The 14,133-nt window shown below is 33.7% G+C and overlaps 1 protein-coding gene across 3 annotated transcripts in view; it reads right to left on the reverse strand.

The window, feature by feature from the left end:
• The window catches only part of LOC127698358 (maleylacetoacetate isomerase-like), a 31,384-nt gene extending 19,604 nt beyond the window's left edge, over positions 1-11,780 (reverse strand). The window contains exons 1-4 of one of the 3 annotated variants that reach the window (XM_052201775.1): positions 11,680-11,780; positions 5,567-5,618; positions 5,070-5,137; positions 991-1,071 (exon numbers count right to left, since the gene is read on the reverse strand). In XM_052201775.1, coding sequence (XP_052057735.1) covers positions 991-1,071; positions 5,070-5,137; positions 5,567-5,618; positions 11,680-11,688 — 210 coding nt within the window. In that variant the 5' untranslated portion in view covers positions 11,689-11,780. Of the gene's footprint in view, positions 1-990; positions 1,072-5,069; positions 5,138-5,566; positions 5,619-11,485; positions 11,588-11,679 lie in introns of those variants that run through there. The other 2 variants (XM_052201773.1, XM_052201772.1) reach the window with 2 other exon arrangements.
• Positions 11,781-14,133: the final 2,353 nt, after the last annotated feature.

The following is a 14,133-nucleotide window of genomic DNA, read 5'->3' on the forward strand; positions in this document are numbered from 1 at the left end:
ATGGAGCAACCAATTATAAGTTCCTCCAATATCATTTGATGCTGAATCCTCATATCTGAAGTAGACTTTTTTAGATGAGCCCAGTTTTTCCCCATAGGGATTTGTTATCGTAACATTTAACAAGGAACAACAGATGACAGATAAGAAGTTACATCAATAATGTCACTCAGGCCTTTTTGTGGGCAGGTGAGCTATGAAACAGTGTATTACAGTAGTCCCCGATTGTGACAACGGCTGACCATTGATACATACTGACTGTGATAATGGCTGACCATTGATATTTACTGATTGTGATAATGGTTGACCATTGATACTTACAAATTATGATATGGCTGACCATTGGTACTTACTGATTGTGATATTGACTGACCATTGATGCATACTGATTGTGATAATGATTGACCATTGATACATACTAATTGTGATAATGGCTGACCATTGATACTTACTGATTGTGATAATGGCTGACCATTGATACGGTACTTATAATTTGTGATAATGGCTGACCATTGATACTTACTGATTGTGATAATGACTGACCATTGATTCTTACTGATTGTGATAATGGCTGACCATTGATACTTACTGATTGTGATAATGGCTGACCATTGATACTTACTAATTTTGATATTGGCTGACCATTGATACTTACTGATTGTGATAATGGCTGACCATTGATACTTACTGATTGTGATAATGGCTGACCATTGATACTTACTGATTGTGATAATGGCTGACCATTGATACTTACTGATTGTGATAAAGGCTTATCATTGATACTTACTGGTTGTGATAATGGTTGACCATTGATACTTACTGATTGTGATATTGGCTGACCATTGATACTTACTGATTGTGATAAAAGCTGACCATTGATACTTACTGATTGTGATAATGACTGACCATTGATACTTACTGATTGTGATAAAGGCTTATCATTGATACTTACTGGTTGTGATAATGGCTGACAATTGAACCATTGATACTTACTGATTGTGATATTTTTTGACCATTGATGACTAGAGTAGGAACTTGCTGCATGGGATTGATAGTACTGTATTCTTCTGATCTCTGTAATATTAGTCTATTTTATTTCATTGCTGGGTTTCTGTTGTCTCATTTAAGTAAACCTCACATCTGCTTTTGTATATTTTAAAATTATTATTATAAATGAATTAAGATTTCCTTTTACGTTAATTTTATACAAAGTATTCTATAATAGTGTTTGGTACAAACTGTGAAAAGTAATTTTCAGTTTTTTTCAATTCCAGAAATTCTTTTGAAGATTCAAATACTGTGAATTCAAACAAAAAACACAAAAGAAATTATCAAAATTAAAAATGTGAATTGTAACTAATGTTACTTATTCATTTATCATCTTTTGCAATAAATAGAAAAAATAATGAAAAACTTTTTGTTTTTACCATTCTTTAAAAAGAAGAAAAATTCTAAATGTCATCTATAAGCGAGTTTAAAATGAAAATGACCTTTCCTTGTACTGTTTCTCCTCAATATAAACATTTAACTAAAAGATATATCAAGCTTGAAATAAATCAAAATTCCATCCTAGAAACAATATTCAAACAACAAGAATATGTGTCTATAGGACACCATGCCCCGCTCACATAATCATATTTTCATATTCAATGAACCTGCAAAACTGAGTTCAAAGGCTAATTTGGTATTGATTTTTAAAAGTTCACATCATAACAAAAATTTCAAATTGATGTGACTGCAATTTCATGGAAAACTACCTTAAACAAAAACTTAAATCTACCTTAAACCAGAACTATAACCTATTCATTAACCACAACTTTAAACCTACCCTAAACCAAAACTTTAACTTGATCAGTACACTACAAAATCTAGGTTCAAACCCTAATTTGAAATTAAAATAACACTTATAAGGTAGCAATACACAATTTGGAGTTTGGTTTCGCATTTTGGCTGTCGTGAATTTTTTAAATATGAAAGTTATATGCAATAAAATTAATTTTCAGATAGCTGAAGAATAGTATAGCCTTCAAAGTGGGTTTATATGAACATCAAGATAGTTTTTTTCATATTTTATAGGACATTTTCTTTTTGACAGTCCATATTTTCACATCCATACCAGTCATAGGTCCAAAAATTATTGCTATGTTTTCCAACAAATTTTTTACCCTCAAAAATTTTCCTTTCAGTTTTATGGAAAATGAGGTGAAATGCATTTGATCTTTTGACAGATTAATGTCAATGGTTTCAGAAAAGATATTCCCCAAATGGGTGCATTACATTTGCGCGCATTTGGGGATTAAAATTTTTTACATTTGCGCGCAGCTTTTGATTACATTTACGCGCATTTATTTTACAGGTAATACAGATAAATATACAGATAATAAATATGTCGATAGTTATTAATTTTGAACATATTATTCATTACAAATTATATATATATTTCATATTAATTCGAAAAAAATATATATTAAGTGATTATCCATGTATTTATGTGTTTCATGACATTATTTTAAAATTTGAAAACTATCAGATATATCAAACTAAGAGGGCTTGAAACACCAGCAGTTGTACGTGGAAGTCAGAAAAAAAATGAGTATTTGATGGAGTAACTGCGATAATACTAGAATAGACTCGGAGTATTTGAATGAATTTAATTTCTTAAACCAGTTGGCTTCAAATATTCAGCACGTACCAACAGGTATAACTGGCACTTTTACTCTTCGGATTTGCTATGGTTTTACAATTTCATCTGCATATATTTCCAGGACTTGGTGCTTGTGCATAATACAACGAACTAACAGTGGCGTAGCTTGCCTTATGTTATTACCGAGGCACAGGGTCTGGGGGGCGCAGGCCCCCAGAATCTGTAGAGGTTTTGAAATTTGAACAAGAAGATTCTATTAAAAAATAGCAGTTGTTTTATCTTACTTCATCATAATAATGTTAATATGCCTTACACTGAGTTATACTACAGATTATTAGTTGATTACTGGTACCTACATCATTTTCAATGTTCAGATGAATACATAAATGTTCTCAAAAATATTTACCACTTTCTTTCAAATTGAATCCTTTCAGTGAACTTCACAGATTTTAAATTCTTTACAAATAAAAGGAGATGGGTATGGGGTATACTTTAATGACACAGCAACTTCAGCAAGTCAACAATACAGCTGTGATCCACAGCTGACTTACAGAATCTAACAAATTCCGGATCTCAGCTAGCGCTTTACAAGTGGATGCAACAACAAGATTCAAAAAGTGAGTTCTACAATGCTGATAATATGCTCTTAGTTGGATTTGCACTATGTGTGTTTTAAAACCAGAAACATTACCAGACATCACGCTAGCACCATTACTTGATTAACTAGGAAACAAACACATGCTAAATGTAAAGTGCACCATGGCACTTTTATTGGTTGTTTTTTGTCCTGATATTTCTTAGAAGTTCTTCAAATTCTTACATGGTTTTGTACTTTTTCCAATTTTGAAAGTGACAACCGATGACGTACTAACGGAAACATTTACGTTTTTCTGAAGTCTTCATAATAAATAAAAACAGTATTTGGTTGAAAATTTTATATAGAAACTGACATGTATGAACTAACAGACATATTTACAATTCATGTCGCTGGAATTATAATGACTCATTTAATTATTTAAAATTCCCTGCTAGTGAAAAACTATAAATTTAAAATAGTGAGAATAAAACTTTAGTACAACATACAAGTTATTCTATGTGCATGTTGATTAATATTTGAATATTTTATTTTAATTGGTTTCAAAGTTAATGAAACTATGTGTACTAATTGAAGTACTACAGTAGGGGAAAATGTCAACACACAACGATTTCAATTTTAGACGTAATCGGTTATATATGAGGGTTTGAATGGGGGTCTTCAAATATTTATTTTTGTAATTATGATTTTCCTTTCTTTTATATTTAGCACCATTTATAATCTCTATTCTGTTAAGTTTAAATTAATTTCAGGGCATTTTTCTGTATTCGGTAAACCTCACGTAGACCCTCACCTACTAGAAATTATTCTCCCTCAAAATTAATAATTTACCTGAATGGTCAAGTGATTCGATCGGGGAAGGCTCGTGAGTTGGATTGTATCTATTCTACTGATGTTGATTGGGGTAGCATTATATAAATTTGCAAGCTTCAATTGTATCGATTTCTTTGACTTTGACATATTAAGATTAGTGAAAACTACCGCAAATGGATCGGGATTTCCAATTAGAGGAGGGAAATGTTTCCATAAGTCTTGAACTTGCAAAGGGTATGAATCAATAACGGCAACAAGTCAATACAAGTCGGTGTGTAAGCGTTAAGTAACGAGTCTGCTGCATTTTGTGAAAATTGTCTAGAAGATTATAAAGAAAATTTTTTTTATTTTTTTTTTTACCTCGGTTGCCTCAACGTAAGCTACGCCAATGACTAATCCTGCTCAAAACCCCCCTTCCTTCTCCTCATTGGTGAGCAAGGCACTTAGATTAACGGGAGGGGTACTTTAAATAAATCATAGTAAATAAAAATATAATTTACCTGTATTTACCTGAGTTTACCTGTAAAATAAATGCGTGCAAATGTAATCAAAAGCTGCGTGCAAACGTAATGATTTTTGCGCGCAAATGTAATGCACTGCCTCAAATTGATTGAAATTCTACTATAGACAAACTTTGGGGGCATTTGTGACATTTTCACCCTCCCCCCCCCCCCTGTAGCGTTTTTCTGGATATACCTTCATCAGGAATACTAAAACCAAAAAATTTGATAGTCACAGATGTATAAGTACTTGAATATTTGAGGAGATATATGACCAGTGGAGACCTAAAATGTTCATATCATAATCAATAATCAAGATGTACACTAACTTTCAAGTTGATGTGACTACAATTTCATCGTTGACAACAATTTCATTGTTAACTACATTAATCCAAAACTTTATCATGATATTCGACAGACAGACAAACTCACAAATTGGAAAACATAATTCTCTATAGTACGTGGGGCAAAAAAAAAACAAACAAAAAACAATATTGTACAATACAATTTGTTTGTTTACCTGTTGTCCTCCATCTTTTACTAAATGTACAGCTGAGTATTCAAAATCAATTTTCTTCATCAACAAAGCTGAAAAACATTATACAAATAACCCTTCACCAGAAATAAGAAAACGTTTTATCTCAATGTACAACCGTCAAAATGAAAATCTGAGTACAAATGTATTTTACTGTTTATTTATAAACTATAAATACCAGACACAGTGATTTAACAATAAAGTATAATTATAACATTTATCAATAAGTACAAACAAATGTATATCAAGTCGAAAAGAAAGATATGTAGAACAATTTCCTAAACTTGTCTGTTTTATAAATAATATTACCATAAAAATATGGTTTGAAGTATACTTTTTGTTATCAAATGCCTGTCAGTGGAATGATCTTTATCCCCTTTAAATGTGAAAAAAACTGAGAAAATTTTTGACTAATTTATGATTTCTGTATTCCTGTTGTAAAAGTTGTCTTAGTCATGAAAATATTTTTAAAGTCTTCTTACCTATTCTAACCCTCCATGAACAGGAGCTTCTGAAGTATGAGTACAAAACTGGCTGAAAATTTGAAAAAAAATATTAAACAAGTCTGTAAATCATGATGTACATTGTGCTAAAATAGGTCAGAAAAAATATTTATTTAAAATAAGAAGTCCAGTGACAGCAATAAAAACGATATTTATTAATAACCTCATTGTAAACTTAGAAAAGAGCAATTTCAGATGTGGGTCACAGAATTTCGTTATCTCATGGGGCTAAGCCATTTTGTTGCAGAGCATGGCAAGGCAAAACAAATTTAGTATATTTTCAAGTTTATTTTCTGAAAATCTGAAAGTTTTGATTGATTTTTACTCCTGTAAATCTATTTGTATTATTGTGTTGAACCCTTTAACCGCATAACATAGAAAAAGTCATAAAAAGAAAAGATCAAAGTTGATATGCACTTCAGTGTTCAGTGTTAATTGCCAATAAAGACCAGTAACAAGTTGTATTGGTTTTGTGTTGCTCAATCTTAGGTTTTCAGTGTGGTGTTTTGTGGATTGCTGTTTGTCTTTTCATATCTTTTTTCTTTTGGCCATGATTTTGTCTTCCTTTCTTCAATTTGTGGTTTTTGTTGCGCCCTTGGTATCTTTTTACTCTGGCAGGGACCTTTCATCTTTGTAAGGGCATGTTTTTTTTCAACTTTTATAAAAAAACAAACTATTTGAATAATTTCTAATAATAACATACAGGACAGGGGTGTGGAAATGCTATGCCTGACTCACCTGACTCATACATTTGAACATCCAGACAAGTATGTTTTTTGGGATTGCCCATGGACAAGCAAATAAATTAGACATGACAAAATTCAATTTAATCAAAAATATAGAATTATTTTCACAACATATTACGTTGTACTATTTTATGTAAAAGAAACCAATGATCAACACACGAAAAACATTTATTTAAGTCAAAACATAAAATTATGTTCAAGACAAGAGGTATTAAATAAAACTGGAAATAGATCGAAAACCAAAATAAAAAAAATAAGTTTGCGAACCCAGGTCTAATAAACATTTCGTTATCTTTGTCCATTGATCATTGCATGATTAGGTTTTATCTGCCATCTAACAGAAGTGTCTTTTTAATTCTTCATGATTGAGTTCTATCGAGACAGATAAATAACTAAGAAAAACACCTAGACTGGGTAATTAAGACAAAAAGAATGAAAACAAAAATGTTGAGTTGAGTACAAAATGGAAAACTCAGGTTGAGAAAGACACAGAATATGAAGGGGAAAAAACAGAAGCGAGAAAACTAATTTCATTGACATTTTTAGCTTATTTAATAAAACTGGTGGTTTTATTTCAAATAACATTGTATTAATTATATACAATTACAATTCAATAGCTGATCTATCATTTAGTTTTCATTTTTTCACTGGCTTCAAAACTTAGTACATATATATTGTCCCTACTGGGTAGCATTTTAAAAATGTTGGAACTTGACATCTAGTGGCCTTTTGGTTGTTTTGCTGTTGGGTTTCTGTCTCATTGATGTTAACCCCATACCTTCTTCTGTTCTCTCTGGCTTCCTTCACCAATAAAAACTGACCACCTCAAAATAGCACAACAGTGGTGAAAGTGGTGTTAAACACCAATCAATCAATCCTTTTAATTATACACTTAAGCAAATATCACAAATGTCATTTATATTTATAACAAAACAGTTTTGAGATTCATACAAGCTTACAGTAAAATACTTTTATATTTTTGTTAGAAATTCAGGGCAAGTAACTTTTTCCACAGAAGTCAAATTTACAGTTTTACTTGCCCAGGGACAAGTGCTCACAACAAATTGATCAACACCCCTGCAAGAACAAGACTTTTCATTCTTAATCAATGTTGAATTATATTTCCCTCTAATTTTCAATGGAAACAACCTATTTTTTTTACTCCCCTTTGTAAACAAATTACTTTTTCAAGAAATTTAAAATCAAATAACTTATTTGAACAAGTGTGCACACGTTGAAATGTCTCGCCTGCTTTACTGATCACGACTGAATTTATGTTGAAAGTCTTAGAGATTCATGATATATACTGTATGCCACATTTACTGTAAATGTGTTTGTGCAAATAAATATTGTCTAGTGTCTATTGTAAAGGAGCAAAGGTCAGATGAACCATTCAGACGGATACATGTATGTATGTCTAATAATCATTCCATACACCAAAGATAGTTAACCTATAGGTGATAGTATCTGAGAAGCAGACCTAAGAAAGAAAATTTAACTTTGACCATTGAACCAGGAAAATGCAGTCAAGGTCAGATGAACTCTACCAGACAGAAATGTACACCAATTGGTCGTTGCATACACCAAATATAGATGACCATATGCTTATGGTACCTGTATACAGACCTTACCATGAAAAGTTAACTTTGACCAATCCACCATGAAAATGAGGTCAAGGTCAGGTGAACTTTGCTACACAGACATGTACACATTGCAATCAAGGCCATAACTAGACATATTATTTTATTGAGGCAGAAATGATCGCAGAGTGGAGCGAGGCGAAAAAATGAAGCCAAACGAAGCGAGGCGAAAAATTTCGGTAGGGGGTCTGGGATAAATGGTGTAAAATCCTGCATTCTGGGCATTTCCAGAGACCTTGACAGTTTGATTTCAAACCATTTCATTGCGGAAGGAGCTAAATATCAATATTCAGCTTTAAGCCTTGAACATGGTATATTGGGATCTACTTTGCCATTCCACCTTCAGGAATATCGGGTAATCATATCTTTGTCATCTGAATTCACTGAGATATGGGGGTACCCCTATGTCATTTTATGTTATTTTAGGAATATTATTTTTGTTTTTCTTATTGCCATATGCTACCTTTTAATGTTATGGATACATGAAATTGGATATAACTATATCTTTTTTTGTTATTCTAGTAATATTGATTTTTTTGTTTTTTTTATGGATACAGGGAAATTGGACTGGAGATTTCGCCGTTTACATGTAGGTCCGTGATTTCAGATTATTTCTGGAAATAGTCAGTGGTAAGATACTTTATATCGACAATCCAATAATGAGGGGGTAGGAGGGGGTCTGAACCCGAAATCCTGAATTGAAAGACACGAAATCCCGTAGTCCCTTATTAGAAAGCACGAAATCCCATTTTAAAGGTCCTACCGTCCCTCTATAATGTCAAAATTGGAATACGGGATGTTCTCTCAAATTTTAAGAACGAATAAAGTTGGGGAAAACGGGGAAATGAATACTCAGATAGGACTGCTCCCATGCAGTGCCCCAGTACTTGATTTGTCAGTCTATTTATAACTTTTGGATTAGTTCCAACGAAAATATATTCAATACTGGAACTCTTAAAACCTGTTGTGATGAGAGTAAACTAAAATGATGTCGTTTGTGATCTGATCACAAACGACATCCATTAGTTTACTAGAATTATTCCTTCCTCATCTTCAGTATCGCTTTTGGTTTTTCTGCAAGAGCCTGTTTTTAACCAGAGATCCATGATGATTATCTGTTACTAGGTTAATGTAATAGAGAAACATCAAGCGGTGACTGAGATGCTGAGTTATATCTTGGATGAATAATTTAAAAGGAACGATGTCAAGTTACAGAAATTAAGGTTGAGACAGAAAAAACAAATGACTATATTTCGTATTTAATAACCATAAACAAATACACAAAAAAAATAATTCAGTGTCGAAATTTCAGTGAGGCAATTGCCTCACTTGCCTCAATGGTAGTTACGGCCTTGGCAATCATTCCTTATAACAAATATAGTTTACCTACTGTTTATAGTATCTGAGAAACATACTTAACCATGAAAATGTAACATTGACCAATGAACCATGAATATGAGGTCTGGGACTTGTAGTCCGATTTGAGGTTTGATAAAAAGATACTAAAAAGAAAAGAGACAAGGATAGGTATAAAAGACTACAACAAGAAGTACAGTGGGAAGTCCGGCAAGCCAACAAGAAATATATGGAAGAAGTCAGCTCCGACTATAAAGATAACGCAAAGAAATTCAGGTCTTATATCAAGAGCAAAGGTCAAGAATGGACAGGAGTGGCACCGTTAAAAAACAAAATGGGATTTCTGCAAAGTGACAACAAGAGCAAAGCTGACATTCTAAACGACCAATTCCAGTCAGTATTTACCAAAGAAAACCTTAATAACTTCCCAGATAAAGGAAGAAGTCCATACTCCACCATGAAGGACATAAAAATTAGCACCAACGGAGTCCACAAATTGTTAAAAAACCTGAAACCTCATAAAGCTACTGGTCCTGACTCAATACCATCCTTTATACTTAAAGCAGCAGCAGAACAACTTGCTCCTATACTCACAGTCCTATACCAAGCATCATTGAACACTGGCGAAGTCCCGCAAGATTGGAGAGATGCCCATGTAGTTCCACTTTTCAAAAAAGACGAAAGGCACTTAGCATCTAATTACAGACCAGTATCTCTAACTTCCATCACATGTAAGGTCTTAGAACATATTGTACATAGCATCATCATGGACCACTTTGACAAAAATAAAATACTAACTGATGCACAACATGGATTCCGCAAAAGACGATCATGCGAATCCCAACTCATCATAACCATCAACGACATTGCATTAAAACTAAAAAGCAGCAGCCAAGTAGACATCATCCTGCTAGACTTTGCAAAAGCATTTGACAAGGTACCACATCACCGCCTACTACACAAGCTGGCATACTATGGCGTCAACCCCAAAACCAACAAATGGATTCGCTTCTTCCTACATAACAGAAAGCAGAGCGTAATAATAGAGGGAGCCGTCTCCACACAAGTACCAGTACTCTCTGGTGTACCCCAAGGCACAGTCCTTGGTCCATTACTGTTCCTGGCCTACATTAACGACATGCCAGAAACAGCATCTACATCAGAGACCAAATTATTCGCGGATGACAGCCTTCTCTTTCGTACCATCACCAACCAAGCAGACAGTGAACTTCTCCAGAAAGACTTATCAGCATTGGAAGACTGGGAAAACAAATGGCAGATGAGTTTCAATGCCAAAAAATGCCTTGTCATTAGAATATCACCAAAAAATCAACCAGTGATACAAACATCATACCAACTACACGGTCATACTCTAGCTATATATAGACACAGTGGAAGCGAGCAAATATCTTGGAGTAACCATCAGCAACAACCTAACCTGGGACAAACACATAGACAATACAGTTGGCAAAGGTAATAGAACGTTGGGATTTATACGTAGAAATCTCAAAGGCTGTACAAAACCTGTAAAGGCAGCTGCATATGTATCCATGGTAAGACCTGCAGTGGAATATGCATGCACAGTATGGGACCCAACAACCCAAAATAAGATCAAGGCAATTGAACAGGTACAGAAAAGAGCAGCACAATTTGTGAATAACAACTACACAGACCGAACACCTGGCTGTGTCACAAATATGGTCAAAAATGTAAAATGGGAAAGCTTAGAAGAACGGAGGAAAACAAACAGACTATGCATGCTATTCAAGATCCAGCATGATCTTATAGACATAGACCGTCACCAATATTTAACCCCAAATGATAACCGGACCAGAGGTAAAAACCGCTTCTACCAAGAAAGAACAAGTACAGACGCCTACGGCCAATCTTTCTTCCCGAGGACCATCAGGGATTGGAACAACTTACCAACATCAGTTTCATCGGCCAACACCGTTGAGGGATTCAGAGCTGCCCTTAAGGCATGCTCTGAAAGGAAGTAGGAAACACCAGTTGTACATAATTTTAATTGTATAATATTGCGAACGTTTTAAATGTAATTTGTAAATAGCCAAGACAGAACTTTCTGTGTTGCCCAACACTGTGTAAAGTTTTTCGCGCGGAACCAATATCATTCAGTTTTGAATCCGGTTCCTTACCTGGAAGAAGAAGAAGAGGTCAAGGTCAGATGAACCCTGACAGTGAGTGACAGACAGACTTGTGCACCTTACATTTTTTACAATCATTCCATTCCATGCTGGTCATTGAGCAACGGATTAATTGCTTCACAAATTTCAGTTGGTTGGGTATGATATGCAAAGTACTGGGCCGATATTCTGCTAAGCATACAGACCTTTGACATATTGAATAAATCAAGGGAATAATAAAAATCGTGTTGCCCAGTTTGTCCTCAATGATGACCCCAAAAAATTGTTTCGAATTCTTTATTCTCATCATTTCAGTATTAAATGCAAAAACAATTACTTTATTTTGTTTTCAAAAATATATCTGTAAATTTCAGTTGTAAGTAGTAATTTAATAAGGGAAATTCAATACATTTACGAAAGTAATTAAAAAAAAAATTAATGATTATCTCCCTTTACCTGTATGCCATGAAAGAAAATTTGTTGTAGAAATCCGACGTGAAAGTTTCGTAGTGCATTTCTTTTAGACAATAAATGAAAATAAAAAAATCCCACCTGCGCTTTCTCAACAATATTTTTACAGTGTGTTGTACTACTTTTGGGACAAATTATATCAAAATTATAGAAAACTTCATCGGCTCTAGCCTCTAACTCAAAATATGGACAATTTCATGTTAAGGGGGTCTTGAAATCTTTGACAGCTTCCAAAGTGCTAATTTTTAACCTTTTTCAGCTTTTCAGCTGGACCAATTCACTACTTTACTTAAAAATTCATGACCCAAATTTTTTTACAGTGTAATTTCATCCCCCTACTTGCTATTTGAGGCATAAAACATGAAGAAATACATTTGGAAGAGGTATAAAAAAAATGGCAAGTAACACACTGTCCACACTAAGGACTATAAGGACAACGAAAATCAAGGGACGATAACTGTGTTCCCGGACCTAATGTCCATTATCTTTGACCTTAATATCATGGTTCATCAACTGCTTAAAATTTTTCATTTGCTGAGTTATTATGAGAATTCGGTCAACTATTTTGGTGCTTGGAAAGATTGTTAGGTTATAAGTCTGTCTGGTAGGGCCTTTGACCTTTACCTTACTTTGATGGTTCATTGGTCAGAGTTTAGTTTGTGTGTCTAGGTCCATTTCTAAAATACTATTAGCAGTAGGTCAACTATATTTGTTGTTTTGATGGGATTGTAAGTTTCTGGGATATTGACAGTTGAACCTTGATACCGGTATTAAAAATTTCAACATAAAAATCAATTAGGATATGTGAAGTAGGAAAGATGTGCCTGACTCAAGTCAGGAGCCTGTAATTCAGTGGTGGTCGTTTGTTGCTGTATATCATATTTGTTTTTTCATTAATTGTTTTGCATATTTGTCATTTCGGGGCCTTTTACATCTGACTATGCATTATGGGTTTTGTTCATTGTTGAAGGCTGTTCGTTGACCTATAGTTGTTAACTTCTATGTAATTTTGTCTCAGGTGGAGTGTTGTCTAATTGGCAATTATACCACAAACAGGCTATTATTTCTTGTGCTTGAAATTTTTAATGAATTCCATGTTTATTCTGTATTATAATGTTCTGTGCTGCGTACAACACTATCTATACAAAATACATTGTGTGGAAAGTGTTATGCACCGCTCAAAACATAATAAAACTTAATAAACATGGAATTTATCAAAAATTTCAAACATGAAATTATGCAAATTCCATAATTAAAAATAATTCCAAGTTCAAATAATAGCCTGTTCACATCTTATTTTTAATAGACATCACACTTTTGATTGCAAGGTCTTCATGATTGTCAGACATGGTTCAACTGAACTTGACCTCATTTCATGGATCAGTGAATACTGTGATCAAAGTATGATTCTGTAGTTTAGACTGTATCTTAGATAATATTATAATGTACAATGTCAACAATATCTGGTGTATTGAATGATTGTGAGGTGTACATCCCTCTGGAAGGGTTCAACTGACCTTGAAGTAATTTTAATAAATGTATGTCAATTTTGTATTTGTGTGGTTATGTCTTCTCAAACACAATAAGCAAAAGGTCAACTATATTTGGTGCATGGAATGATTGTTAGATTCCATGCCTGTCTGGCAGGGTTCATCTTGACCTCACTTTCACAGTTCATTGGTCAATGTTTTAATTTTTGTAGTTAGGGAGCTACCATTTGATTTTTATGGGGGGTAGCTAGGATGAAAAATTTTGTCCTGCATTTTTTTTTTAGTTGTAATCTCTGTCCTGCCTTTTTATTTTTCACTCTTATTCGGTCCTGGATTTTTTTTTTAAAGTTTATCCTGACTTTTTTTACCTAAATTGTCATCCTGACTTTTTTTTTTTGCAAGTGTCTCATCCTGACTTTTTTTTTTACTCAAAACTCCTGTCCTGCCTATTTTTTTCAAATTTCATCCTAGCCCCCCCCCCCCCCCCCCCCATAAAAATCAAATGGTAGCTCCCTTAGGTCAATTTCTCAAATTCTATAAGCAAAAGGTCAACTATATTTGTTGTATGGAATGATTGTAAGGTGTACATACCTGTCTGACGGGATTCATCTGACCTTGACCCATTTGTACGGTTCATTGTTCAATGATAAGTTTTTGTAGTTAGTTCTGTTTCTCGGATTCTATAAGCAATAGGTCAAC

The sequence above is a fragment of the Mytilus californianus genome, unplaced genomic scaffold (assembly GCF_021869535.1).
Source record: "Mytilus californianus isolate M0D057914Y unplaced genomic scaffold, xbMytCali1.0.p SCAF_4, whole genome shotgun sequence".
NCBI lineage: Eukaryota > Metazoa > Mollusca > Bivalvia > Mytilida > Mytilidae > Mytilus > Mytilus californianus.